Here is a 24,731-nt window from a genome sequence, read left to right on the forward strand (position 1 = left end):
TGTCGGCCCCAGTGGCTTTATCTGTGTTTCTTTTTTCACTCAGTTATATCTTTATACTGGCCTAACACAGAGTCCAGCAGTAAATCTTTCTCATACAGACAAAAGTTTGACGATCACTCCATTCTCTATTTACTTCATTCCATAGTTACAGCATGACACCGTTGATAATAAATACTGTGTTCTATGGTGTACGACAAAATATCTGCAGTCGAAGCCCAATAACCATGTCCATAGCCGATTTCAGCCGTATTGCCAAGAAAGTTAAGTGCTACATTAGATCAAATTTGTACCTGCTTCAGTGGATCCAAGTTTAGTGGCATACAATAGAGTTGAGTTCTGAAAGTAGTTCAGTTTCAGGTCTAATGTCAAATTTGATCTCCAATCAGAGATGACATCTTTTGCCCCAGTAGGGTTTTCCTAAAGAAGTATTCCATACTGTAAATGTGTATGGAATAAGACATAGTACGCCGTAAGCATACACTCCTTAGTGACACAATCCTTAAGTTTCCTAAGGAGACATAAAACTCTTGCCAACTTACTGCATAGCTCTTCTGTGTGCTTATTCCAGCACAATTTAGTATCTAGATATATGCCTAACAATTTTACTGAATGTCTGAGTTTATTTGACCCATTATTAATATCTCCAAGGGAAAAGAGGATGTATTCAGTTTTGTTTTTATTTAATGAGTCTGTTTTCATGGAACCATTGAGCAGCCTTTTCCATCATTGAGTTGTTCATTTGTTTGACAACATTTGCGTTACTATGTGACATGATAAAAGTTGTGCTGTCAGCATATATTTCAGATGTATATGGTAATAAGTTGAACAGGTCATTCACATACACAATAAATAAGAAAAGGTCCCAGTACAGATCCTTGTGGGACTCCATATTTCATCTTGCAGAGGTCAGATTTGTTATTTGAATTTAAAACTACGATTTGGTTTCTGTTTGGCAAATACGTTTTCAGCAATAACAGTTCTATATCAGTTATTCTGTATTTTTCAAGTTTTTTAATTAAAATGCTATGTGTGACAGTGTCAAAAGCCTTAGTTAAATCTACTAAAGTCGCATAGGCTTATTCCCTATTTTCTAAATCATGTAATATTGACAACAGCCTATTTTGGAACCCATATTGGGCCCTATTTAGGAGGCTGTAAAACTAAAAAAGAATCATTAACTGGTCTTTCATTAATGTTTCAATAATTTTGAATACTATAGCTACTATTTCAATAGGTCTGTAATTTTGGTATGAAGTTCTGTCTCCTTTTTTGAATGTGGGCAATACAATTGTCAGTTTAAGGCAGTCTGGAAATGTTCCTTTTGTAAACATCCTACTGATTAGGTAAGACAGAGGATTGCATATAGTGTCTATTATTTTCTTTATGATAAAATTAGAAACATCATAGATCTCCTCGGTTCTGGAGTTGCTCAATGATTTTACTACATTCAGTATATTCTTAGGATAAATAATTCTCCATCCAAATTTTGGCAACTCTACTGGCAACTCTATTCTCCACAACCTGGGAAGTTTATCTTCATTGTCCTCTAAATTTGTTTCATCTGTTACAGCTAATTTCCCAGAATTTATGAAACTAATATTTAGTTCATCTGCACTTAGAGAGACAGGTAGATTTCCTGCAATTAACCCTTTTCTGCTTTAATTATTTTCCATGCTGCCTTACATTTGTTACTAACCTGAGAAATATAACTGTCATTTGCTTTTTTCTTTGCAGAAATGATATCTTTTCTGTGGAGCCTTTTTAATTTGGCATATGAATGTCTATACTGATTATTAGAGCAAGATTTGTCATAGCAAGTTCTTAACAGAATTCTTAAGTTATTTAAGTAAGGTGTATATCAGTCAGCCACACATCTTTTCTGTTTTCTCCTTGCATTCAGTCTATTGTGTTTAATAATGAGGGGGCAATATTGATTAAAGACAGTTGTAATGGTATCTAAGGAATAATTAAAAGGATCACTTAAAGACTTATTCTACATGATAGTATTACACTGTTCAGTCGACAAAAGTCTTTGTATGAGATTTGTTACATTTGATGGATTTATCTGCCTCACTATCTGGGGTTCTATTGGGTGAACATGATTTTTTTTTTTGCACCCCATTAATTTTAGGAAAGTTCCATCATAGCCAGAGAGCATTGGTTTAACAACATTTAAGACTATGTCATCTGTGCCAATGTTTGATATAACATTATTTGGACAGACGTTCTGCCTCGAGAGCTTATAGTTAACGCAAATGTAACTCTATGACTTGAGGGTATCTAGCAGTAATCTACTTTTAGAATTTTTCACCAACACATCTATATTAATGTCACCAAATGTTAAAATTTTATGATTTTTACACCCAAGTAAGTACATTAAGAGATTATTTACATGGTGGACAATAGTTTTGGCACCAGTTTTTAGGATGCTGTACATAGATACCACAACAATCTTGTTTTTGTTAACTGAAGGCGTTCTTAATTATTTCTAACACCACTTTCCTCATCAACATCCTGTTTTCCTTCACATATTTTGATTAAATGCCTGATGGAAAAAGTCTGATCAGCTTCTCTCATAGATTTCGGTAACATACATTTTGTTCAACATCTGTGTAGTAAAAACATTAAAAATGCTGAAAACTGTCGAAGTTGAAGAAAAAATATTGTCAGTTCTGTTGTTAGGGAGAGGCTGCAAAATGTCAACTGATTAAGAATCTGGTATGCAGCTTAATTTCACTAATATATGTGCAACAGCATAACATGTTTATTTCTGCCTATTTCGCTTCCCCTCTAAAGCAAACCAACTTAATGTGTGCATGTCATTTATAGCAATGAGTGTAGTATGTGCCCCCCTCCAACTGTCGCTTATTGTGATTGGATCCTTATATGAAGGGAAAAAACATTTATTCATTTTGAAAGTGATGTTACAGGATAGTGAGATCCTTTTGCTTTTGATACCCCAAGCTCGATATACACAACAGATTTCTACAGAAAAACCCCTCAAAGGAATAAAATTACACTAGGCTGTATTAAGTTTCCCCATGTATAAGGCACACAGTTCTTTTACAAAGCTAACAGAAACCTAGAATCTTCAACGAGAATGGTATGAGACTAAATACAAAAATTTCTGCACATTCACATCGTGATCTCTTTGAGGCTTATTAAAGGCTTTGGAGCCAGTGAGAAGAATTTCCTCTGATTAATCATAACTATTTGCAACCATCCATTGGCCGCAACTCGAAAAGCTTTCATTGAATCACAAGTTACGGGAACTGGGGAATACCTGCGTCAAACGCATTTGTGTGGTTGCGACTGTACCTCAAACGAACCTACCACAAAATATGCCTCTCACATCAGACTGTTTTCATTGGCTGATTGTAATCTCTGTCCTCATTGGCTGACTGCGAAATAGATCAAATATATTCGGAACAGAATGTATTTTAGGTTGGGAAAATAAGCATTCGTGAAGAGAATATTCTTTATTGGTGGCTGCATCAGAATATGGTAGGGGCCTTGAAGATATATTCACTCACACAAAGAACCCATTCTGGAGTATTGATACACTGTATCCTCGTGCTTTTGGAGTTCAGAATGAGTGATCTCTATACTAAATACATTGAAGAGCCAAAGAAACTGGCACACCTGCCTAATATCATGTAGGGCCCCTGCGAGCATGCCGAAGTGGCGCAACACAACTTGGCATGGACTCTACTAATGTTTGATGTAGAGCTGGAGGGAATTGACTCCACAAGCCTGCAGGGCTACCCATAAATTCGTTAAGAGTACAAGGGGTGGATATCTCTTCTGAACAGCACGTTGCAAGGCATCGCAGGTATGATCAATAATGTTCGTGTCTGGGGAGTTTGGTAGCCAGCGGACCAGCGGAAGTGTTTAAACTCAGAAGAGTGTTCCTGGAATCACTCTGTAGCAATTCTGTACGTGAGCATTGTCGCCTTGTCCTGCTGGAATTTCACAAGTCTTTCAGATTGCAGATTGGACATGAATGAATGCAGGTGAACAGACAGGATGCTTATGTACATGTCACCATCAGAGTCGTATCTAGACATATCAGTGGTCTGATAGCACTTCAAGTGCACACGTCCCACATCATTACAGAGCCTCCACCAGCTTGGACAGTCCCCTGCTGACACGCAGGGTTCGTGAGGTTGTCTCCACACGTCCTTCCTCTCGATACAATTTTGAAATGAGACTCGTCCAACCAGGCAACATGTTTCCAGTCATCAACAGTCGAATGTCGATGTTGGCGGCCCCAGGCGAGGTTTAATGCTCTGTGTCGTGCAGTCATCAAGAAAACACGATTGGGTCTTCGATTCCGAAAGCCCATACCGATTACATTTCGTTGAAAGGGTTGCACACTGACACTTGTTGATGGCCATGCGTTGAAATCTGCAGCAATTTGCGGAAGGGTTGCACTTCTGTCACGTTAAGGGATCCTTTTCAGTCGTCATTGATCTCGTTCTTGCAGGATCTTTTTCTGGCCGCAGTGATTTCGGAGATTTGATGTTTTACCGGATTCCTTATATTCACGGTACACTCGTGGAATGGTCGTACTGGAAAAACCCCACTTCCTCGCTGCCTTGGAGATGCTGTGTCCCATCGCTCGAGCGACGACTGTAACACAACTTTCAGATTCACTTGAATCTTGATAGCCTGCCATTGTAGCAGCAGTAACCGATCTGACAACTGTGGCAGACACTTGTTATCTTATATAGGACTTGCCGGCCGCAGTGCTGTATTCTGCCTGTTTACATATCTCTGTATTTGAATGCGTGTGCCTATATCAGTTTCTTTCGTGCTCCCGTGTCCTTTCATCCTTCAATCAGTCACATATATCGATGCAACCGACTCTCACAGCTGTGTCATAGTCGATATGAGTACGGCGAACGACCCATCGCATGTAGTATATATCGGATTGTGCGCTTGTTTTGACTGTGTGAATGGGATGTTGGGTGTATACAAATATTTAGTTTTGTTTGAATTATAGCTTGGATGTTGTTTTAATTCGAGGTTTCGAATGGTAACTCGTAGAAAATAATATCTAGTTCAGGCCTAGAGGTTTCAGAAGGCAGAACTTGGGTACTGCTGGCATGAAGCTTGCGAATGAATTTGCTGCAAAAGAAAATAATTTCTGCAATGATCGATTATTTTAATATAATTTGGCATTTTTGTTTCAGTTACTGACGTTATAAAAATGGGAACAGTTGTTATTCGGTATTATCAACCTGGAGACCAATTACAGTGCCAAGAAATTGTGAAGGAAGGGATAATGTCAACAGTCAACACGGCATTTTTTGCTGGATTGTTACGGGAAATAACATTTCAGTCAATTATTCTTGTGTCGGCCCTTCTGTTTATTTTTGTCGGCATTCCATTTCGTATTTGCTTTCTTACGGTGCCAGCAAGTGTAATTTTCATCGTGTATGGAGGCATCTACTTTGCCCATGTCATGAGGGCCATGGAAGTCAGCCAGGAAATAGCAGATATTCCCCGAGTATACATGTCGTCCCGTGATACCGGATTCTGGGTTGCAGAGGTCCACGAACCGTTGTCCAACACGTTGAAACCGAAATCAGAGGTACAAAATTTTGATAACATTTTTTAACAAAGTAGACGCTCACCCAGTTTATGTATCTGTTTGAACATTGGTAGCCGCTATAACAAAAGAATTGTTAGCCAGTATTGCCGACACAACTTACATGTAGCAATAATTCTTTCTGATGAACAGTAACTTAAATTTCTATGCTTCTGTGTGAGTACCTGTTACGAAGGTAGGCTGTGAATGAATTCTAGCTTCCAAGTATGTAATGTTGTTTTACTGATTAGTGGCGTTACCAGTTTAAAGAGTTACTTGACAGACCACACATTTTTAAGATTTACACCACTGCGAATAAAGCAGATTACGCATTTGTGGGAGTTCTCATATCAGAAAGCTTGTATGAATACACAATAGATGTTCAGTGGGTAATTGCACATACTCTGTCCAGAGTTTCCTTTTGCTTCATACTGTCTGATGAGTGGAGGATTTCACTGTCTGTATCTTTGGTTTTGTGTAAAATGGGAGTGCCTAGGTACTAGTTTGTAAAAAAAATTCGCTGTGGACATGTGTTGATCGGTGAAGTGAATATCAACTTTTTCTGTGACACTACAGTCCCCAATGCAACCTGCCTCCATACATCTGATGAACTTTTTCTGTGACACTGCAGTCCCCAATGCAACTTGCCTCCATACATCTGTGCATTTCTCTTCCATTCCTGCATCACCAAGTTGGTGAGGTCAGCTGACACGTTGTCTAGTCATCTTGATCGGCCACACCATCTGGTTGAATACAGTCTGCCTTTCATTATTCATTTGGAAATCTTGCCATCTTCTCCATATGTTTTAATCATCATATTCTGTGAGGTTCTATACATTTTGTTATACTGTCCCCTTCTACATGCTCTTCTATATCATGGTTGTACCCTACTCTCTTATGTTGTGTTGTACCCTACTATCCAGTCATCTTCATCTCACAGGCCCATAAATTTTTCACTGGGTTTTTGTTTCAAATTCCCTGAGGTTGTTCGTGTCTGCTTCTGTCATCATACCCTTTTGTGATCCATTCGTAGCAACTGGTCATACTAGGGTATAGCATACTCTTAACTGGTTGTTGTTGTAATTAGATGATTCTTAAATACTGTAAGCTTGCGTAATAAGCTGTGTTTGCTCCTTGTATAATTTTTTAAATAAATTCCTTGCATTATTATTGCAGGTTAAAAGAGCACCAAGGCAATGGAAGCAACTGACAGCTTTACAGTATTAGAGGCCGTCGTGTAGTGTTAATCACACTTTAGAAATGGATATTACTATATATTTTGTCTTGTGTTCATTTACAGCAAGTCCAATTTTTTTCCTTTTTTTCATGTGCTTTTGTCAATTTCTACTTTTCTGCCACAATTGCTATATCATGTGTGTTTGCACATATCTGACCGGATTTCATGTGAAGTGAATTTGGGGTAACAGATTTTGTGTTTCAGCTCCATCCACTTTATGATTACACTATCTATATCTGTAATCACCAGAGTTACCTGAATTGCAATCTGTTACTGTACTGCAAAAGTATCTCTCGTCACCAAAGTCACACATTTATGTGGCTAAATTGCTATAAATAAAAAAACAACAGCTCACTACAGTTATTGTATTTTCCTGTCTCAGTTGCATTAATCAGACAGACACATATTGATATTTATTTCAAATCCTGATGATTTTTCTTTTTTGGGGGGTTTTTGCTAAACTTGCTTTACCCAAAAAATGAAATTTTACAGCAGACACATTTATTTAATAAGTAGCTGGTTGGGAGGGCAAAATCTTTTACAATTAGCAAATTTCAATATGTTTTAAGGTAGTCTTTGCATATGATACACAGTATTTTTGATGGTCTATAAACTGCAGGGAATAGAAAATAATTTTTCTTTTTCAATACTTGCTTTGTGCTCAAACTATATCAGTGATAATGAATATTAAATACCTGTTTTTTACTTTAAAGCCTTAAAATAATAATTCTTTTTTTCCTTCTAAACAACTTCAGGGAGCTCTTCATCATAAATTCTCCATGAGCTTTCATGATCTTGATACTCTTCACCACTTGCGGAATGTGAGTTACTGTAGAAATTTGCTGCATCGTTAGGAATGGTAAAAAAAAAAAAAAAAAAAAAAAAAAACAAAAAAAAAAAAAAAAAAAAAAAAACAGAAGGTATGACCATGTCCTCCTTTTCTGCTCTGCAAACTAATGGTGTGTTTTGGGATTAATCGCAGCACATTTGATGGCTGTGAATGAGGGAATGTTCTTCTCAAAACATACTTCTGACCCAGATAAATACCTCATTTTAAAAGCACATTGAATCTTGGCGTTCTCTGTGGGTTATTGCTTGTACTGACTTCATTTTGAAAGGCAACAATATTATGAAAAGGATATTTGGTATTCACCATACAGTGGAGATGCTGAGTTGCAGTTAGGTACAACAAAAAGACTGTAACAACATAAGCTTTTGGCCAACAAGGCCTTAATTATGTTTCTGATTCCAGTGTATTATGATACCAAAGTAGTGCATAATTCATTCCTTCATTATGTTCTGTGATTATCATCAAGGAGGGGCCTTTATAGTTGTATGAGTTGAAGTATAGGTTAACAAAAGAAAAGAAACTTTTAGAGCGCAAATCTTTACATTTTATTGCCAATAAACTAATGCTACACTGCTAAATACTATTTGACTTGTTGCAGTTGCAGTGTAATCAGTAAAGTCCTAGGAAAACTGCTAGTTTGGGGGAAAAAAAGGCTTTGACTTTATAATTTATATGAAAAAACTGCATTGCTGTTTTTATAGATAACTACATTTACATGCATTTGTATAAATCACCTGGTCTGGACACTGTATGTGAAATGGGGAAGGAAAGTGCTGACATGCTGCATTTATTGTGTACAAGGATATGGGAAACAGGTGAGTGACCAGAAGACTGTTAGAAGTCTATCTTCATCCCCCTACACAAGAAAGCATTAATCAGGAACTGCTTCAGCTACATTGCCCTCATATCTGACACAAGTAAAATTTTGCTCTACATCTTGAACCAGCATTTGAAGCCATATATTTAGCCTCACAAATCCACAGAACCAGTAAGTTGTCGAAGCCAAAGGAACTTCTGAATGGAAGTCACAAGATTCTGTGTTTCTGTTTCCATGTACTTCCTTGGCTGCAGGAAAGCCTTTGACCATGTTCTCTGTTTGAAGCTATGCCATGTGCTTGCAAAGTTTGTGTCCCACTACATTTGACAGTACGGATGAGTCTATACAATGATCACCTTGCAGCTGTGAAGACAAGTGTTGGCACGTCTGATTTCTTCAATTTATCGAAAGGTGTCACAGTGTTGCGGTCTGCCCTCACACCCTCCTAACTGTACATCATCTGTGCAGAACTTGTTATTAGGAATGCTGTTGACATTTGAGCTAGAGGCATCTCAGTTTCTGGTAGAGCTGTTAAAACCACCAATTTGCTGATGATACCATGCTGGCAGCTCTATTAAAGAAACTGGGACTTGTGCATATTTTCATCTATCTTGGGTCATCCATTTGCGACATGGAAACTGTGAAGATTTGATAAGAAGGTGGATCATGCAAGGGTGACTGATTATGAAGGAGCTCACAAAGATCTTGTGGAACAGAGCAATAATGAAAACTGCGAAGGGTCAGCTCGTTGAAACACACGTTTTCCCCCCTTTTTTTATGGCTCCAAAGTATGGACCTTTAAGGCCAGAGACCAGCAGCATATTTGTGCATTTGGGCTTTGGTGCTGGTGCAGGATGCTGCACATAAAATGAACTGCAACAAATGTGCCCCTTGAGCAACTCACTATTTCTAAGTGTCTTTCTTCCCATATCAACAAAAAATTCTCCAGTTTTTCGGTCATATTGTGAGAAGAAATGGAGAAAATCTACAGAAAATAATCATGGAAGGGAAGATTGAGGAAAGAAGACCGATGGGAAGACCCGTGAGCAGGTGGGTGGATCATATAAAGATCTCCAGTCTACCTCTTCAGTAGACTCTAAAAGAAGACTGTTGGTTCATGCGCTCACAGTGCTCAGCAATGAACATGACGATTTGGGATAATGATATTTGTAACAGGAGCCTGATACAATAAATTGCTACTCGTCATACTTATTTGCAGTAATAACTGTTACTTGCAGTGTAACCGAAGGTGGAAGGTTTGGCATAAATGTCAAGCTGACAGTGATCTTTAGAGACAGAGATGTAAGGAACTCTGACATGTCCTTTTTAATGGAACCATCACAGTTGTTACCTTAAATAATTTAAAGGAACGGCATCGGTCCAGGAAATAAATAGGCTATCTTGTGTGGCGGCTGGAATGGGAGTTCATATTTCACTGCTGAAGCCTACATTATGTTGATATCCAAATACAGCTGTTACTTTTCTTTGTAGGATTGGGGTTTGAGCTTGGAACTCTGATTGTATACATTGTTGCTAAGAAGATGCTTACCTAATTCTGTGGTGCTGATTTGAGATTGTTATTTGCAGTCATAACACTTGCTCACTAGTGCATTTTTGGCTAATGACTTGGTGTCAGTCTTATTTTTCACACACTACATGGTCTGCTGCACAATGACACACTTGGATTGTACCAGGTAACGACACAATAGATCCTCAATTTCTCTCTTAATGTTAGATGAGAAATTCTTCAGTACCACTGAACCAGAGTACATAATTTGACTCTGAACTCTTAGACATTGAGACAAAGTCCATGTGAAATTTATTTTTGTGCCTGGTATTGTGATTATGCAAATCACCATATAATCAAAACTGATTATATATGTGAAAAATTGAAAACAATTAAGAGTTGTACTGGGAACCAAGTGGAGTTTAAAGATTGTCAAAAAGCTATCTGAAAGTATGTAGTTATCTGCTTTACATAATATTCTTATTATTTGCTTCTGCTGAATAAATACTTTATTTACTACCTCTGATGATAATTATGTAAGATAATGGTGTATAAAAATGAACAAACTATGGGCAAAACAGGCTGAGTTTATCTATATGGTGACGGTTTTAACTTATTATCTAGTTATACCCCAAGAAATTTATATGAATGAGTACACCTTTTAACACTCAATAAAGTTTAAAGTACAGTTTTGTATCCGATATTTTATTAAATAATGAGTGCTATATGTTAGCTCATGTTACAAACACAAATCTTGAATGGATGTTATTGCATTACAAAGATTTGTTTTTCTGAACCTTATTCATTGTCACTGCGAGAAACAGAAGCTGCTGGCTACTGTAAAAGTTGATCATGAAAGTCTTTCTGTTTTTCCACAGTATATGACATAACTTTCTTTGAGTCTTCACTTTTGCAATTTTCAATACTTTTTTTTATAAGTTTCTTGACTAGGTAAAGATTCTTCATTAGTTTTCTTGAGGATAAGGGTATTAAAGCTTTGAAAACCACTTGATCTTATGTACCCAATTGTTTTTACAGTCTGTTTGTGTTTATGAGACTACTCAAAATAATAATATTTGGTAATACTAAATTGCACTGTCTCATTTCTTATAAGGTGTCTGTTTTCAAAAGAGGTTGAAGATAAGTAGGCCACCTAGTAGAGCACACAGTGATCATGTCGTTCTCGACTGATGTAACTGTACTTAGAAATTTTTTCTCAGCATTAGCTATAAGCACCCAAACTTCACATGGAAAGTGTATATTGTCATATTTTATAATGGCAAATTTTATTACGCTGGATTTTTTGTTTCATGGAGTGTGTGAAAGTCCATCTGTTAAACGTGCACATATTGGTTAGGGCAAGACAAACACTAAACTTGTTTTGCCTGGGACAATTATCAGAAAAGAGTAGTAACTCTGTAACTATCTCGGGGACATAATTTTTAATGTAGTCTAAAGGAACAAAGCTGCTTCACTGGTTCCTTTGTGGACCTGATCTTCTTGGGAGATGTAGTAATGGGCAAAATCTGTTTTAATGTTGAAAATACAAAAATATTGACATTGAGTTGCCTTAAGCAATAAATTTCCTGAATGAGAATGTCCAGAAAATGTACATTGTAGTCAAATACAGAGTATAAAATGTTTTCATTTTCTTTAGTCATTTCATTAAGAATGATGTCAACTATTTATCTCGCCTTATGTGCACCATTAATACTGCAGTTATGATTCTTTTTGCAGTATGTTATCAATGAAAACCATGTATTCACACCTTTTTGTCCTCACAAAAGTAACAGGCATCACTTTGTGGTTTTCCGAACTTTAGGTTATAATTATCCTTGAAAAAAAAAAAAAAAAAAAAAAAAAACTATGTATTAGAAAACTGATACTTAATAATGGTACCAGGGTATTTTACCTTATACAACTCGTATGTTTTTATGATGGACAGTTCAGATAACAAATGTGTGAAGTTTCTATCAGATGCATAGTGCATCCTGTAAACAGGAAATGAGCTTGTATTTTCATGTATCTTCAAAATTTTCCGTATTACCAACAGAAGAAAAACGCTAGCTGTAATGCGTAGAAAGCAAGCTTGACTGAGGCGCTTTTTGACTTGGAAATGTGTGTAAATAAGTATAGACATAAAAAATATAATTATCTCAGAAAATGAAAAATATGACTTGGGAGCCTTTTAACAATCACCCATTTACATAGAGTGTTTTGTATAGTAATTACTTGCTTAAACAGGTGACGCAAACCGCAGCCAGTCCTTGGCCTCACACAGTCCAGCATTCCACACTTTACTGTCAGCTGCATCTTCATCTTCCAGACCCACTATATGATAGTCTCCCATGGTATTATCCTTCCATCTCCTCCTCGGCCTTCCTAGTGGTCTCCTTCCTTTGGCTTCTTTATCGATTATTGCCTTTTTTACCATGTTCTCCCCTCTCCCCCTTACTTGTTTGTACCACCTGAGTCTTTGTTTTCACACCCAATACGATGTCAGATAGTGTGTATAATTGTCTGAGTTATGTTTTCGTTACTCTGCACTGTTCATTTTCTTTCTCTGGCCCATACATTTTTCTCACTATTTTCAAAAGTGATCAGTCTTCTGTATTGTTAGGTTCCTAGTTGTCTGATGGTTTGGCCTTAAGTGAACTCTTCTTTCTATTACTGTGAATTTTGCTTGATTTTCAGCATGTATCGGAGATGCTGAATCACAGATAGGCGCAACAGAAGGGCTGTCAGAAAATGAGCCAGCAAGGCCATCGTCAGAGATAGAATGCATTTGTGGACACACACACACACACACACTGGATTTTCCATAATGTTTTACTTTCCGTGTCTCACTCCTGTTTTTACCTCAAATATTCGTGAGAACCCCCACCCCCCTCCCCCTTACTTTCATTGTACTCTTCGATTCCATCACATACATTTTTATTAGCTGCATGAGCTTGTCCAGTATCCCACACTCTGCTATTATCTTCCACATCTCCTCCATCACTATGCTGTGATATGCTTTGTTGATATCTATAAACATACAGATAGTACCCCGATTGTAGTCCTAGTTCTTATCTAGTATGTGTCTTATTGTGAATATTTGGTTGGTTGTTGATTTACCCTTTCTGAACCCCGCTTGTGCTGCATCTAATATTTCTTCAGCGTATGGGTTCAGCCTGTTCAGTATAATGGCCAATTCACAGTGGCCATCTCACATGTCATCCTAGTAATCATTCTGCAATGCATGTCAAATGGCAGCATCCACATTGGCCATCCTGTCCCATCAGATCACCGTCAAGTTTTGTCTGGAGGAAAGTTTTGATGTCTGATGTCATCTATCCTTTGCTGATCACGTGACCCACAAGCTCATCCCTCCCTCTGGCCCCCTCCCGATATACGGTAATGCGCTGATATCCATATTTTGTTTCATCACAATTGATATCACTTGTTATTTGCTATTTATTGTTTTGGTTATTTCTTTTGTTAAAATTTATAATAAATGACAACGGACTAATTGAAGCAGTGACACAGCGGTCTGAATTGTACAACATGAGCATACTAAATGACTTGTCCTTGACTACATTTATTAAAAAATGGATTTTTATCGGTACTGGTACCGTTCTAATATTTTAGAATGAAATGGATTGCAACATGGCTGCAACTTGAAGAGAAAAAGCACTGTGGGTAGAATTTGATGGATAAGTATGTGGACTTTATTTGTGTGTTGTCAGACATTTGTAGTGTTACATAAATAAATGCACTGAAACCTTCAAACACTGCAAATTGTTTGTTGAAATATGTATTTGTGGCAGGCCTATTTATCGTTAAGTGGTTCTCTGAATTGTGTGTGAAACACTTTTGCAAGCACCAGTGATCAATGTTAATGTGGTTTCACTAGCTAACCCCAGTACAAATAAGGCACTTGAACTGTTAACAGCCAAATGCAGCATGTAAACAAAACCTATCTATCATGAAGGGAAATGGATTGAGGGAGATATGACTATTGCACAGAAATTTTCTTTGGACTAGCAACTAAAAATAATCTTAAAACCAACAAGATATTCATAGGATATGATTGTGGCTCGTAACACTGTTCCTTTTAGTAATTCTGGGTGCAATTTGACATGACAAACGATCCTTCGACTTTCCAAAATATAAAATTCAGATTCCTCTTCTCCAGGCTCCTTGTTAGTGTGTGAAATTTTCCTTCTGTACCATGTAATGACATTTTTTCGAACCCACACTTTTTCTTTGTGTTGTTTTGCACTTCTGTCTCCCTTCTCTCTAATATACAAGTTATCCTTGCAAGCTGGAAACCATTTGAGTCCAATGAATATCATTTTCATACAGATGTGCACACCATCATCCATGTATGCTGCTGCATTGTGTATGTGCAATTCATTCATAAAAACAGTTGAAAAATCATCTTGTGAAGATCGCAATTCCCGCCAAAAAAAAAAAAAGAAAAAAAAAGAAAGAGAGAAGAAAGAAAAAAAAGAAAGTTGAGGACAGCAATGCAAGTTGAGACCATGTGACTAGACGTGAGATACAGTGTGAATGCACCTTGATAGGACAGTGCCTTGGGGCGACGGTGCCGTGACGCACAGTGTGAATTGGCCTAAATTTGTGTCATTTTATAGCATGTGGATAGTAGAGATATCTCTCTGTAGTTTTGTGTCAACCTCTCTTTGTTTATATGGGACATACAGCTACAGTTTTCCAGTCCTTTAGTTTTACTTCTTTCCTCCACACCTCTTTTATCAATTTGGCTGACCATTCATAGGTCGTATCTCTCTCTTCTTTGATGAGCTCTGCGGATATGTTGCCTACGCCTGGGGCCTTCCCATTTTTCAGTCTTTTTGTTGCCTCCTCCATGTCCATCAGAGTTGTTCTTCAACTAATGGTAGTACTTTCTGGTTGTTTTCTGCTATGTTTTCATTATCACAGGTGTCTACCTGGTTGTTTAGTGGTTCTTTGAAGTATCTCCTCCAGTTCTCTAGATTCCCTTCATTTTTAGTGATCAGTTTGCCATTCTCATCCTTGGTTATCACAGGCTTACCCCTGTACTTCTTTCTATAGCTACTCAGTGTACTCTAAAACTGTTTACTATTGTTCTGGTGTCCTCCTCCGCTTTGTCTATCTGTTTAGTTATGAATGATATTTTCTTCTTGCGTGATTGTTTTCTTCATTTATCTTGTGATTGCTATGTATTTTATTTGGTTTTCATATTTGTTATTGTTATATTATGGAATTTATGGAAATGGAAGAGGATGTAGATGAAGACGAAATGGGAGATAAGATACTGCGTGAAGAGTTTGACAGAGCACTGAAAGACCTGAGTCGAAACAAGGCCCCCGGAGTAGACAACATTCCATTAGAACTACTGATGGCCTTGGGAGAGCCAGTCATGACAAAACTTTACCAGCTGGTGAGCAAGATGTATGAGACAGGCGAAATACCCTCAGACTTCAAGAAGAATATAATAATTCCAATCCCAAAGAAAGCAGGTGCTGACAGATGTGAAAATTACCGAACTATCAGTTTAATATGTCACAGCTGCAAAATACTAATGCGTATTCTTTACAGACGAATGGAAAAACTGGTAGATGCGGACCTCGGGGAGGATCAGTTTGGATTCCGTAGAAATGTTGGAACACGTGAGGCAATACTGACCCTACGACTTATCTTAGGAGCTAGATTAAGGAAGGGCAAACCTACGTTTCTAGCATTTGTAGACTTAGAGAAAGCTTTTGACAATGTTGACTGGAATACTCTCTTTCAAATTCTGAAGGTGGCAGGGGTAAAATACAGGGAGCGAAAGGCTATTTACAATTTGTACAGAAACCAGATGGCAGTTATAAAAGTCGAGGGGCATGAAATGGAAGTAGCGGTTGGGAAGGGAGTGAGACAGGTGTTGTAGCCTGTCCCCGATGTTATTCAATCTGTATATTGAGCAAGCAGTAAAGGAAACAAAGAAAAATTCGGGGTCGGTATTAAAATCCATGGAGAATAAATAAAAACTTTGAGGTTTGCCGATGACATTGTAATTCTGTCAGAGACGGCAAAGGACTTGGAAGAGCAGTTGAACGGAATGGACAGCATCTTGAAAGGAGGATATAAGATGAACATCAAGAAAAGCAAAACGAGGATAATGGAATGTAGTCAAATTAAATCGGGTGATACTGAGGAAATTAGATTAGGAAATGAGACACTTAAAGTAGTAAAGGAGTTTTGCTATTTAGGAAGTAAAATAACTGATGATGGTCGAAGTAGAGAGGATATAAAATGTAGACTGGCAATGGCAAGGAAAGCATTTCTGAAGAAGAGAAATTTGTTAACATTAAATATAGATTTATGTATCAGGAAGTCGTTTCGGAAAGTATTTGTTTGGAGTGTAGCCATGTATGGAAGTGAAACATGGACGATAACTAGTTTGAACAAGAAGAGAATAGAAGCTTTCGAAATGTGGTGCTACAGAAGAATACTGAAGATAAGGTGGATAGATCACGTAACTAATGAGGAGGTATTGAATAGGATTGGGGAGAAGAGAAGTTTGTGGCACAACTTGACTAGAAGAAGGGATCGGTTGGTAGGACATGTTTTGAGGCATCAAGGGATCACAAATTTAGCATTGGAGGGCAGTGTGGAGGGTAAAAATCGTAGATGGAGACCAAGAGATGAATACTCCAAGCAGATTCAGAAGGATGTAGGTACTGGGAGATGAAGAAGCTTGCACAGGATAGAGTAGCATGGAGAGCTGCATCAAACCAGTCTCAGGACTGAAGACAACAACAACACAACATTGTTAATCATTGGCCTGTCTGGCTGCCTTCCAGTTTCTGAATTGTTTTTCTACAATTTTCATTGAACCTTGGTTTGCACTTGATATTGATATTTTTTATCTCCTAGCAGTTCCTATGCTGTTTCCTTTGTAAATGTTGTTATCTTGTCCCATTTTGTACTGATATCTTCACCTTCTTTCCTATTGCTTTTGTTCTCTAATTATGTTTATCCATTCATAAGCTTAATCACAAACTTTTTAATCGGCTCTTATTTTAGCCTTTTCACATCTAATCCTTGTTTTTTTTGCCATTGTTGCTCTTACTTGGTTGTCTTAGTAATGATTGTTTCATCTGTAATAACACATGAGAATGGTGTGATCCTACCTCGACCCCCCTCATTGTCGTAACATCTGTTACTGTCTTTTTATGTTTTTTCTCTATCAACACACGATCTGTTTGGTTCCTAGTGAGATCCATGTTGCTTTGTGTATATCTTTATGGGGAAATGATGTACTGACTATTTTCATGTTTCCAGATGTGGCGAAGTTGATGATTATCATTTGATTCAGTGTAAAAACTGAACATGCCTATATATGGTTGCCATTGATGTTCTTGTCCTATTTTGGCATTTAAGCCTTCCAGCACAATTTTGACATCATACTGTAGTAATCTGGACCACATCTGGTCCAAGGCATCACAGAATTCGTCTTTTATGTCTTCCTTCATGTCTTCAGTTTGGTGTGAACACTTAACAATGAGATGTTTCTGTATTTACGTTTGATTCTGATGTAACATATCCTTTCATTGACATTTTATAGTGTCATCACATTTTACTATTATTTTCTTAAGCACTGCAAATCCTGTTGCAAATATATGGTGACCATGTTTGTTTATGCTATGTATGATTGTATAGATTTTCTCTCTGTACATGTCTTGCCCAGGCCATCTTATCTGCTGCAGGTCTGTAATATCCATCTTGTTCTCCGTTAGCTCTTCATCAAGTATTTTTGTCCGTCCTGCAGTGTATAGTGTTCTTAAATTCCATGTTTCTGTTTGAAGTCCTTTATTTGTAGGCCAGGGTAATTTTCCGTAGCATCCATCCCAATCCAATAACTGTGTGTGTGCGTGTGTGCGTGCGCGTGGGCGTGGGCGTGCGCGTGTGTGCGCGCGTAGGAACCCTCCAGTTTTTTTACAATACCAATTGGTTAGTCCAATAATTGACCCTCCCACTATATCTGGGGCCCAGCTGGAATGCTATCTTCCTCCAAGGTGGTGAGGTTGTTTTGTGTAGTGTTTCACCATTAATGTCCCCTCCTCCTGGTAACACCAGGACATGAAATTAAGATTTAAAATGTTGACTGTGAAACACTCGTAGGCCATCTATTATCTCAGCTGTGTATGATGGCATTAACTTTGGATACTGGATAGAATACTTGTGTCATCAGTAAACATTACCGTTTTGAAATACCCTTTAAAGTCATGGGAACATCATTTATGTAGATTTAAACACAGAGTGGATTCAGTACTGATTCGTGTGGCACCCCACACATAATGTTTCCCCAGGCATCTACATCTACTAGACTGTTCTGCGATTTACACTTAAGTGCTTGGTTGTGTGTTCATCAAATCAGTTTCACATTATTTCTCTAATGTTCCACTCTGGGAAAGCACGAGGGATATATCAACACTTAAATCTTCCCATGTGAGCTCTGATTTCTCTTATTTTATTACCATGATCATTTCTCCCTTTGTAGTTGGGCTTCATCCAACAAAATATTTTTGCAATTACATAAAAAAAAGTTGGTGATTGAAAGTGAAGAGGCCTCTCCACAATGATAAACACCTTTCTTTTAATGATTGTCACCCTATCTTATTTATATATGCGACTCTCTCTCCTACTCAACAGTAATACAAAACAAGCTGCCCTTCTTTGAAATTTTTCATTGTTGTCGTTCAATTTTATCCGATAAGGATCCCGTACTGTACAGCAGTACTGCAGAAGAGGACGGGCGAATGAATATAGTGTAGGCAGTCTCTTTAGTAGATATGAGATTAATTACACACCTGTGACATAGTCTGTCAATGTGACCCTATTGTTTTCTGTTATAACTTTATCCGTGCAAGAGAAATATCATTAATGACATTAAATTTTAGTTTGCCAAAGAATCTATCAAAGCTTCAGAATAACCAATGATGTGTCAGGCCTTAGTTTGTTGAGGTCTTGTGTTGCTTTCCCTATGAGGAATCTGTTGTAAGAATGATTTTATTAACCACAGTAAACAAAACAAAAGAATTTTGAAGATGAGCTACTTGTGGTCAGTAAAGTATTGTGGAAGTTTACAGAACAACTTACACTGATCAGCCAGAACATGATGACCATTGACTTACTATCAATATAAATCTGTCCAGGCGATAGCAGTGTCACCTGGTGAGGAATGACTGCTAGACACATGCGCAGTGCATATAGTATCAGTGAGCATGCTGTCCATGTATACAGTGGGGAAGGCGCGCAATGTATCAGAGTCTGACCAACGGCAGATTGTGATGGCCAAGAGGTTTGACATGAGCATTTCAGTAACAGTAGTATTTGTTGAGTGTTTGAGGAATGCTGTGGTGAGTGTCTTCAACATGTGGCAAAACCAAGATGAAACCACGTACAGATATCGTGAGGTTGGGTGGCCACCCCTCATTGCAGATGTCAGACATTGTAGGCTGCAAAGACTGTTAAAGCAGAACAGTGAACTGTAGTGGAACTAATATCAAACTTCAATGCTGGGCAGAGTATGAGTGTGTGTGAACACACAGTGCACCGAACACTCCTAACAATGGGTCACTACAGCCAACGATCCATGTGTGTGCCCCTGTTAACATAATGAAACCAGCAAGTAAGACTGAAATGGGCATGTGACCATTGGCACTAGACATTGGTGCAGTGTCGGAGTGTTGCATGGTTTGATGGATTCTGATACGTTCTTCATCATGCCAGTGAAAGGGCACAAATCCATCCTCTTCCAGTGGAACAATTCTTTGTCACATGTACTGAAGGACAGACACGCTGGGAGCAGCTTCATTATGCTCTGGCGAATGTTCACATGGTCATCCGTGGGTCTAGTTGAGCTTGGGCAAGGCACCATGGCGGCCAAGGAGTATTATACCCTGGTTGCAGACCATGTACAACTCTTTATGAAGATCATGTTTCTTGACACAGTGGCATTTTCAACAAGATAATGTGCGATGTCACAAGGCCGGGGGTGTGATCTAGTTTTTTGATGAACACAGTGGCAAGTTCCAATTGATGTGCTGCCCCCCCCCTTTCTTCCCCCCCCCCCCCCCCCCTCCTCCCAATTTACCAGATCTGAACACTTTCAAACACATCTGCGATGTGACTGAACGTTGTGTCAGAGCTTATTGAACATCCTGCCTCTCTCTGAAATTTACGTGAATTAGGTGACTTGTGTGTGCAGGTATGATGCCAACTCTCTCCAGTGACCTACCAAGGTCATATCGCTTCCATGCCGTGACACATCACTGCTGTTTTCCATGCCGAAGGTGGACATACAGGCTATTAGATAGGTGGCTGATCAGTGTACGTGCCAGAGCTGGAAAGAACTGTTCGTGGGTTTGATCTTGAAGCACTCACGCACCTGTGTGATGTTGGTTCGTTCATTCACTGAAAAAACAACAGTCATTAGAATGGTGTGCGAAGACACTCCTGCATGAGGCAAGTAGCCAAGCCTGTGAATTAGCCGTATGTCGTCAGTAGGTAACAACAAAGTCCAAATCACAGCTTAGGAGAAAAACCATCTAGTACAGGGGTGACCATCAATAAGCACACTTAAGAGCTTGCTTTAAACATTGGCTGGTTCACAAGTGAGGCCATAACCTTTGAGATACTTGTTCTGGCAGCTTTGACATGGGCAAATATGGTCAGCAAAGGTTTATGACCTGTGACCTGATGAAATTTTTTGCCATACGAGAAAATGCAGAACTTCTGGATGCTAAAGACAATTGCCAGTACCTCCCATTTGTGCCAGGAAATAATTTTCTTATGCCGTGATGATCGTCTTAGAAGCAAACACGATAGGCCATTCCAAACCATTTGAGGTCATTTGTGTGGAATTGGACACCAAGACCTAAATACTTTTGATACACTTGTTAGTCATCTCGAGCTTCATTGAACACCTGGAAAAGTGGGATTTCTGGAAGTGATTGTAGATGTTCCAGATCTGTCAGCTTCTGTATGAGCTTGTGCTGCTACTTAAGCAGTCATTTCCAGAGCTCGAAAGACTGCTTGTCCATTGTGGTTGAAATGCTCGGCAAAATAACATGATGGGTCTTATTCAGAAGCAGGTGGGTTGCATGTTTGCTTCTTCAACAACACAAATTTTACTAAGCACAATTTATATGCAATTAAATCACAGACAGTAACAATTTCTGTGGAAATACACAAAGCAAAAGGCTTCTAGGTATGGCTATTTCATATTAATTCAGTACTCCGAAAGTTTGTTGAATAACTTGCATATCAGTGCCAGAAAACACTTTGTAGGTTTGACTATGGAGCATTCTGTTATGAAACATGCTATTAATTTACTCATAAGCTGTTGGTTTGTTCACTGAAAACACAACCGTCTATTCAATGGTGTTCAAAGACAGTCCTACAGTTGGCAGACAGGCTAGTCCATACAGTAGCCAAATCATGATGGCAGGTAAAGACAAAGTCCATATTGTGATCCAGAGAAAGCCTCATAGCACAGTGCCATTTTCAGTAGACACACCAGAGATCTTGCTGTAAATGACAGGTGGTTAACAAGTGAAGTTATGAGGGTCCACTGCAGTGGTTTTGCCGTGTAACCAGGCACTGATGGAGGGATTCCTCTACAATGTTCCAAGTGATCTCACCGGATGTACACATAATTATATCGACTGATATTATATCCACTGATACGTTCAGCAGAATTAAAAGAGAATTGTTTACGAAAACCAAACAGAGGCAGTTGACTAGGTCTCCTCAGATATTCATTGTACACTAGATTCTTGTTAATCCAGCCATTCCTTGTACATATGGCTGCTGATTAGCATAAGTGCCAGGTTAATGGAAGTGTCTTAAATTTAGTGTCAACACATAGAGATAATACTTTGTTATATTACAAAGATACATCCATTTTAATAGAAAATTTAGTCCTTGAGTGTGTACATATACAGTACTATCACTTACTATGAAATGTGTCCCAAATGTTTAGTTATCACAATGATGATGCCCAATGGCAATATGCTTCATCACACAATGGCTTCCAAGCATTACATCAGTACTGCATGTTTCTGATTGTTGCATAATGTACTGCAGGAAGATGTCTGCAGCTTCAGCACCAGCAGTGTGAGAGATCTTTGTGTTGTCTCTTCCTGTTTTGCTGTTTATCACGACTTTCATCATAATGTTCATGTAGGCTTTTCATTATCTCTTTGGCTGTTAAAGTTTGTTCATAAATAGTTTATCATACAACATTGTACTCAGCAGCAAAGGCTTTCTGCGGAAAACCTCAGTTCAGCTCTTCTCTAATTTTGAGTTTCTGCTTGAGGTGTAGCATAATGTGTTTGCTTTTAGAATCCTTGATACTGAACCATAAAGAAAGCCACAATTTCAAATGTGTAGGATTGTCTGATTTTGTAATTAACTAATGAAATTGTTGCACATGAGAATTCATCATTGTACATGTCATTTCTGCTTGAGCCACTAGAGGCTGGATGTGGGCTGGATTACTGAGAGGCTGTACTACTGAGGGTCATATTAGTGGGAGTTTAGTATTTTATCATAGGCTGCTTCCTCAAACCTGTTCAAAAGATTGGAAAAAGAGAATTTGGTCTGCAAGTAGAGGTAATTGGGTTATCTACAGTGTTGATAAGTGTCACTACAGCATATTTAAGAGTATCAGGAAAATGAGTTGCTGATTATTAAACTAGATTAAGGGCAGTAGCATCAAGTCAATACAATATTATAATATTCTGATAGAAACATCATGTTAGCTTAGAGGTTTTGAATTTATATAGTAAGCTGAAGAATTTGTAATATCTTTAACAGTTGTAGTTTTGCTAATACAGTAATGTTTACTGAAGTAGTTGTTAAAGTAGGCAGCCAGTGATTCCAGTATATTATACATGGTAATCTGTTTTGTGGGAAATTAGTTTCATTTGGATAATGAAATTTTCTTGTTTAGTGATGTCACCGAGTTGTGTTTCTGTGTTCTTAAAGTGTTTAAGAAAGAGTTAAACTTTTCACCAAGACTGCTGTCTTTGTAAATCGTGTACCTCCCCCCCCCCCCCCCCTTTTTCTCATTCTTCAGTTTCTCTCTAAACACTGATTGAGTCCATATTTATAATTCTGTGATACATTACTTTCCTTCCTTGTAGCTCAGATATCCAATTCTCTCTTCCGACAATTTAACCGTAACCATCTGTGTACAACATTTTATTGTTTGACACCAGACTACTTCCAATACAGTTTTCCTGATTACTTCTTTCAAGTCAGCTTATTGAAATAGATGTGTTTACTTGTACATTGATTGTTTGCTTTACATTTTGTAGTTTTGCTTCATTACCGTCATTTGTAAATATATGTATTTTTTTCTTCAGGTTAAATATAGGTTAGCAACTGAACATGATCAGCTAAATGCTCTTGGTGGCTATCAGCGACGAGTAGTGGGTACCATAGCTGTGATGCGATGTCGAACTACTGATAATGCTGCATGGATACGTCGCCTAGCAGTTAGCAGTGATTACCGACGTAAGGGTATTGGATCTGCTCTTGTAGATCGTGCACTGAGTTTCTGCAGTGAAAGAGGTTATAAAACAGCAGAGCTTGTTACAACAGAATGCCATTCTGAGGCAGGAGCTCTGTATTTTAAAAAAGGTTTTGAGACCAAACAAATTTATCATAGACAAATAATCGGCAGTCTTGTTACGGTGATGATGTATTCAATGACTAAAAAGACTGACTGTCTTAGTGCATGATACTATAAGTTGTCTTAGTGTGTGATGCTATAAATTGTCTGCCAATAGTGTATTGTTTCTATTTACTCCTTCTGACAGCTACTACTCAGTGTTGTCAAGTGATGAATTACAGGCCTAAAGAGCAATAATTATTTTGTTAGTGACGGGAGGAGTGGAAAAAGGCTACATTATCAGTGGCAGTGAGGTTGCTGCATTCTACAGCTTATTTATACATTTAAAATTTAAGTAGAGGCACCCAGAAAAGACTTCCTTTATGAGGAATGTTGACAGGATATGAGTGGTGCTTTCACTTGGTATTCTCAACTCTCAGTGGTTTTAATCAGAAAGTAGATTAATTGTAATGGTACCTTCTTATAAATGCCGTCCTTTGATCATTGGTTGACTGACAGAATCTCAGTTAAAATGTTCTGCCAAACTATAATCACCTAAGTACTTCGTCAGGCTGCTTATAATCTCTTGACCTTTTCAGTTGTGTATATTGTTGATTTCTATTAAGTATTTTTGTATATTAGTGTTTGAGCAGTTATTGATCCAGTGTGTTTTTGTTTTTAGGTCGCTATATTAACACTGAGTTATTTGTACTGTTTCTAGAAAATAAATGATTGATAAGAAAAATATTACTTCTACATTATCTCATACAAAATAAATAAAAATATCCAGCATAATCCTTGTTCTAATTTATGTGCCTGAAATAAAGATAAATAGACTAGTTCTTGTTGCTTTATGATATGTAGTAATTTTAGCAGCAGAGAATTTTCATAACTTTGTGCATTCACAGGCAAACAAGTTAGTGGAGATTATGGTCTACTTTTTGCATAATGTTTAACTAAACATTCACTGAATGTGCTATTTTTACATGTCCTTTGTGCCTTTTTATTTCTAGGCTTGAATTAGGAAGTCCGATATTTTGTGTGGTTTTCAATGTCTTTAAGCAGAGTTTTTC

General features: G+C 38.0%; 1 protein-coding gene across 2 annotated transcripts; it reads left to right on the top strand.

Annotated features, from left to right (window-relative positions):
* The first annotated feature begins 4,917 nt into the window (after positions 1–4,917).
* LOC126326152 (probable N-acetyltransferase camello) lies at positions 4,918–24,405 on the top strand. Of its 2 annotated transcripts, none has more exons than XM_049995568.1 (3): positions 4,918–5,097; positions 5,196–5,596; positions 23,411–24,405. In XM_049995568.1, the coding sequence occupies exons 2-3, from the start codon at positions 5,213–5,215 to the stop codon at positions 23,786–23,788; spliced, it is 762 nt and encodes a 253-aa protein (XP_049851525.1). In that variant the 5' UTR covers positions 4,918–5,097; positions 5,196–5,212; the 3' UTR covers positions 23,789–24,405. The 2 variants fall into 2 exon arrangements, with proteins under 2 accessions (XP_049851525.1, XP_049851526.1); XM_049995569.1 differs by having other exon boundaries at positions 4,918–5,038.
* Positions 24,406–24,731: the final 326 nt, after the last annotated feature.

Source organism: Schistocerca gregaria, chromosome 2, assembly GCF_023897955.1.
Source record: "Schistocerca gregaria isolate iqSchGreg1 chromosome 2, iqSchGreg1.2, whole genome shotgun sequence".
Classification (NCBI taxonomy): Eukaryota; Metazoa; Arthropoda; class Insecta; order Orthoptera; family Acrididae; genus Schistocerca; species Schistocerca gregaria.